The 6,057-nt window shown below is 47.5% G+C and overlaps 1 protein-coding gene across 4 annotated transcripts in view; it reads right to left on the bottom strand.

The window, feature by feature from the left end:
- Window positions 1–6,057, bottom strand: part of ITPR1 (inositol 1,4,5-trisphosphate receptor, type 1) — a 158,101-nt gene that overhangs the window by 2,806 nt on the left and 149,238 nt on the right. For all 4 annotated transcript variants that reach the window (XM_010184649.1, XM_010184650.1, XM_010184648.1 and 1 more), the window contains one exon: window positions 2,927–3,088. In XM_010184649.1, coding sequence (XP_010182951.1) covers window positions 2,927–3,088 — 162 coding nt within the window. The remainder of the gene's footprint in view (window positions 1–2,926; window positions 3,089–6,057) is intronic.

Below are 6,057 nucleotides of genomic sequence, written 5' to 3'. Positions count from 1 at the left end.
CAGCTGGCACTTCCCTTAACTGTTTCTGACATAACCCACAAGTTGGAAATGCAAAGAAGCGATGAGGACTTCACTTTAAAATGCTGAGCAAACTGAGAGCCACGATTTCCCGCAGCCAAGGAACCGATTCAGAGGGCATGTGAAATAAAAATGGAAAGAAAAATGAAAAGGGACTAGAACATATTTTTCATGCTGTGTAGAAAAAGGGATGCTGCACCTTGATGAAGGTGTATGTAAAATAGCTGTCTTTAAAAAAAGGGAAGACTAAAGTAACCGAGCGCAAAGCAGAGAGAGAAATGCAATTGCAATGTTGATGCAGAATGTTATTAATCCTGCAAGATGCGTAACATTTTAGAGGGCACAGGGCTGCAAAAGGGAGCAACTCCAATCTCTATCATGTTTACCTGGAGAGTGAATCTTGCAAAAGCTTCACAGCTGCAGCGACTGTACACCTGGGCCCAACAGGCAGTAACAGCTACGTACAGCGTATGGCAGGGGAGCTGTCAGCTACTGCAGTAGTGCTGACAGGAGTAAAACAAGAAAGCAAGGGGCCTGAAGTTCCTCCGAGTCAAGCTGGACGGCCTGATAACCGTGTGTAACCACACAGACGCAGGCTGCCTGGTTCCAAAGGTTGTGGAGGTTACTCTGGGAAGGGAGCGGGGCATGTGTGAAGCACAGGAACAGGGCGCCAACCGCACACGCGCACACGCACGGCCGCAGACACCAACTGTACATGCATACACACGGCCGTGGACACACCGCCACGTACGCTGACTGCACACATGGCTGTACACCAACCTCTGCTAGAAGCCAACATCCATTAGGGATGCCTCACGCTTCCTGACATGGGAGGACAGCGCTGGAAAGGACTCGGGGATGATGACATCTCATCCCCTGCTGCTGCAGACGGTTATGTTGTAATCTTTCCACGCAGAATTCAAGTGATTGAGATTTTAATGGCTCTTGGTGCACTTCTTTGTGAACTGGATTTCAGTTTCTAACAATTACAGTCTCCAGAACCCTAATGAGCTTGAAAAGCAAATGAATGAGAGAATCTCCCTTTATTTAATTACAAGAAAATAAATACAAATAAAAGTTCCCTGAGTTAGTTCCTTTTCCTGGAGACAGTTCCTGATCAGGAGGAGGGATATACTGGTTTTCTCACATAATTGGCGCATCCTGCAACTTAAGCAGGGCTCTCAATAACGGTGCTTAGGGGAATTCCTAAAAGCTATCACAACATTAATGAAGCTGGTTTTCTCTTTTGCTTTTACAGTCAAATAGCTCTCTAAAAGCTAAATCCTTCATTCTTATTTTCACAAAGAGCGAGAAGGGGTTTTAGTGCTTGGTCAGCCAAGAGCTGCAAGCTTCAGGAATAAATGCACTCTGATCCAGAGCTGGCTGCGGCCAGTGGAAAGACTCCTGGTGACTGCAGACCATTTGGAGTCAGACCCTTCAATGAGGAGACGCAAGACACATGTTTCAAGATAATTGTTTCCAGGCAAAACAGCAAAACCACTACCCGGCAAGTATGAAAGTGCAGACAAAAGAGCAAATACCTCTTTTCTCCATCCTCAAAACCAACTAGAGCAACCAAGTCCACAGCACAGCGTCTGAAAACTAATTACAGCTAAGAGCAGCAAGGGTTTCTGCTCCCAATCCTACACCTTAATCCCTTCCTGTGCTTTGTGGGGTGTCGGGTAAAAGGGCCCAGCTCCATCAGAAACACAAGAGTGTGGCAGGGAGCTGGGATCTCAGTCAATACTGGCTTCCAGGGACTCATGTCTCTATGAAGATAACTGGCTTACAGAGAAACCCGGCCAACCCAGAGCAGAGGTGGGAAGCAGGAATCAGATCAGCATTGGAGAGCTGTGCCAGCTGTGCTGCGGCCAGCAGCTCGCATCTGAAGAGACAACGAACCCAATCTGTTGGTCGTTTCTGCCCTGGGCAATTCCATCAACTGCCCCGGGCTACCATCGTGTGCCAATCAGCAATTAATTTTAATCCAGTGCCGCTATGTATATAAACTTAACTAACTGAACCATCTGGCTCAGGTTATTAATCCATAAAGATAAGCAGCCAGTCACTTTGCCATCACAGACAGCTCCTGCGTGGCCAGGCAGCAGCATTTTCCCTTTTACCTCCAGTTAGGCTGTAAACCATACGGACAGAGTGAAATAAAGCCTTGCCGCCTCTGTGGCTTTCACAAAGCCATCGCTGAGTTTGGCCCAGGAACAACCCCCTCGAGCCCCAACTGAGCCAAAAGTCAACACAAGTCCTCAAACTCCTGCTGCACCCAAAAAATGCTCAGAGGTCGACGCACCGTTCACGTGTTAAGCAGCAGCAATACATGCCGCAATGCAAAATGCTGCTGTGGGTATGCCTGTCTGTGCTGCAGTCTAAAGCATGACAGCAGCCAAATGATATCTGCGTTAGCATCACAGCGATAGCACGGAGACCCGTGCAAGCTAACCACTCAAGTATTTCTCCAGTTTCTCGGTGGGTTTTGAGGTCCACACAGCAGCACTTCTGTTGATACCACACTCTCTGACTTACAGGATTGTGCTGAGGTCTTAGGGTTAAGATGTATACACAACAACAACAATACGTACATCCAGCTCTGCACCAGCGAGGACTGACTGAAGTCAACTTCAGCTCTGATTTTTTTAATACAAGTTCTCCCTTTCTGGAGGTGGCTCCTTGTCTGTTAGCACTGCCAGGCGGGTCAGCTGGGGTATGGGGCTTTGGAAGGACATTTTGTTTGTTCACTTTTTTCCTAAACACGAGCTAATTTAGGAAAGTTCTGTCTGGGCTTTGCAGAAGCTGTAGAGCTGTAAAACACCACTTTGTACAGGAGACTTGTACAGGACCTTTGTCCTGCCTGCAGCAGCGTGTGGCTGCACGTTCGCAGCCCTTTCTCCCTTACCTGATCCTTAAGCTCTGAGAGCTGGCCAGAGAGGTTGGTCACAAGCTTCATGGTGGACTCCAACTTCTCCTGCAAGTTCCTCAGCTCATTCTGCTCTCCTTCCGAGTCGCTGCTCACCAGCGACATGGCCCGCATCCGGGGGAACCAGTCCAGGTTTCTCTCCTGAGAAGCAGAGACGAGTTCACAATTAACATGAAAACCCGCACTCAAGCACAGACAGATCTTTAATGCCACACAGGGACATTCCTCAGATACACAAGCTCTGTAGTAATGTTCATTTGCATCTTACTGGAAAGTTTGCAAAATTGCCCGCTAGCGGCAATGAGTTACTTCAGCCCTAACTACTGAAAGTTAAGGCTGCTTACTGCTGGCTTTTCCCTCCCAGCAACTCGCTCTCCCCAGTCATTTCTTCTTCAGACACCCTTCAGCATAATACATGACCACTGGACATCAAACCAGCCCAGACTGCACATCTGGACAAGCATTATCTCATGCTAGAAATCTGCTGCCATCTTACAGTCCTTTCAATTCGTGTTTGTTGAAGATACCCTGCTGATAAAGCTGGTTTGCTTTTTTGGTCAAGCAAAGTTTGGCTGTGCTTTCTAATGAAAGAAACCACGTTCTACCTAGGAATACTTTCACAGTCGAAATCCTTCCTTTTTAATGAAAAAGGAAAAAGGAATATCCTGACTGGCTGGCTCAGGCTAAAGCGTGAGACGCATTAAGTTACAATGAATTGCTTACAATAAAGTTTTCGGCCAGGCATACAAATTCTATAATATTCCATGTTAAAGTCAGGAACTTCAGTGGACATGTGCTTGGTTTTATTAATATGTACACAGAGGCTCACACATACACTCACGTACACGCCAGTGACGTTAAAAATAAAAGCAGGAACGGAATAGAGAGCCACAAAAGAGGAGGAGGGGTGCATACTGCCTCTTGACACCTTAAATTTCGACAGCAAACTGGTTTCCTATCTAGTCTGGTTCTCCTCCCATGCTGGAGATAACTCTAAAATGGAAGTTAAACTAACACTGGATGAGATCAGGACGTGTGCACTCTCATAGGTGACACTGCAACAACTGGTAATATTTTAAATAAACCTGATGAAATGGTAACAGGCAGCTGGATTAACAGGATCTCAAACCACAGATCGATCAACATCACTGATCGATGTCAACCAAACGATGCTTCACTGGCCAGGCTCTTCACTGGGCTCTCTCTCAAACCTACAGCTTATTTTTATGGCACTGCAAACTGTCTTTGGCGTTTTGCCATCCCCTCCCTAACTCTCTAACCTCTCTCTGCCCCCACTCCATGCTCACTCATTCCCAGGAGCATCCCTACTGCTTAAATCAGGGGTCTGCACCTCAGCAGCAAGTTACAGTCACGTCCCTTCTGCAGTTTAGATGTGATGCCAAGATTCATCATCTTAAATTAGTTGCTTCTGATCTGCTCAGAGTTTACTATTAAAGATTAAAAGGCAGAAAGCCGGCCCTTTCCCATGCAGTGCACCGCAGGATTCCCACTCTATGCAACACTGCCAGGAAGGCTTTTTTTCCTCCTGATCTCTGTTTATAGGGCAGATGGTTTCTGCTAATAAAAGGAAAAAAAAATATGCCTTTATCAAGACAAGTGCCAAAATATTTTGGACTTTAGGAAACGACAGTCCCACAATTAAGATTTAAGTAACAGGCAACATTTCACTGTGTTCTTCTAGCCGTAGTAAGACTCGTTAGGGAAGAGTGGGCAGGCTCCTCTCTTGTGCTTAGGTCCAGCACCTCCCCCTAAAAGTATTTCCCTTCCCCACCCAGGGTAAACAAACAAAACCAATCGCTGTTCCTCTCCCTGCTCTCCTCCAGGTTTCCAAGGACAAAGCAAATTAAGACTAAAATGTCATTTATATTTGCAGGTTGGCCTAGACCCTCAGGTTTCTAGGTAGACGCAAGAGCAGAGCTCTGAAGCTCCTTCCCACTCCTTCATTGCTGTGGAAATATTGTTATTTTGCTCCTAAAGAGCTGAGCTTTCCAAGCCCATCCCCATAGTGCTCCCATCCCTGTGAAGGATGAAGGGGATGAGGGGAGCAGGAGCTGCAAACACCAATCTTCCCCTACCTGCAACATTTTATTATCCAATATCCCAAATATTTTCTAACGTGACTTTGTAATATATTATCATAGCTGCTTGATCATTGCAGGCAAGGAAGGTGATGGGTGGTCTCAGATGGGGCAATTACACCAGAATCGATCTGGCATCGCCAGCTTCTGCAGGCTCATCAGGAGTTTCATACTCACTGGTCTTCTGAAAGCCCCAGCTCTTGAAGTCACTCGAGTATGGGAAATCTTGGCTTTCACTTGAAAAAACAACCAAGTGCCTCTCGAGTTCTCATGGTGAAAGAATAAAAACAAAAACAAACCACGTGAGCTACACAAGCTGAGAAACAAGGCTGACAAGAGAGCAGACAAGGCTCAGCTCCCAGGCAGACTCCTGAGCTGTGAGGACAGGACTCACTTTTGAGCCTGGAAGTGGCAATATCCCTGCTGAGTCCTGCTCCATCTGTCCAAGACTGAACGGGGGCACCTGGAAGCCGCCTGTGCAGAGACAGGCTCAGGGAAGGACCTGTGCATCCCACTGCCTGTGCCATGGGGCTGGGCCTAACCTGCACTCACTCTCAGGTTTCATAAAGCTCGAACTCAAAAGTTCACCTGGAAGTGTCCAGCTGCCACCCAAACAGCCTGGGCAGACACCATGAGGCGAGGAACCATGGGGCAGACGTGCAGGTAAAGCTGCATCCATGCAGGTAACACGGGCACCAGCGCTTGCTGACCCATTGTGGCTGCTGGGAGCTCTCTGGAGAGGCACATCTTCCTCTTCCTCCTCTTGGTACACATAATCTCACTCTGGCTTCATGTGGAGACCTTCAGCCTGTTCCTACCACCTCAGGCAGCACCGCAGGGAGAAGCTGGAGAGCCTGGAAGTGATCAGCCTGCTGAAATGCTGGTTTCTGCCCCAGCGCCTGTCCCTGACCATGCTGGGGTGGGGGGAAAGTGGGGGTGGTTTTTTTTTTAAATAAATAAATAACGATGCCTCAGGACCACGGAGGTGGTGAAACGGCAATCGGCAGGAAT

This window comes from Mesitornis unicolor, unplaced genomic scaffold (assembly GCF_000695765.1).
Source record: "Mesitornis unicolor isolate BGI_N332 unplaced genomic scaffold, ASM69576v1 scaffold12595, whole genome shotgun sequence".
NCBI classification, from domain to species: Eukaryota; Metazoa; Chordata; class Aves; order Mesitornithiformes; family Mesitornithidae; genus Mesitornis; species Mesitornis unicolor.
The sequence above is the reverse complement of the archived record's forward strand: the minus strand, read 5'-3'. Positions and strand labels throughout refer to the sequence as shown.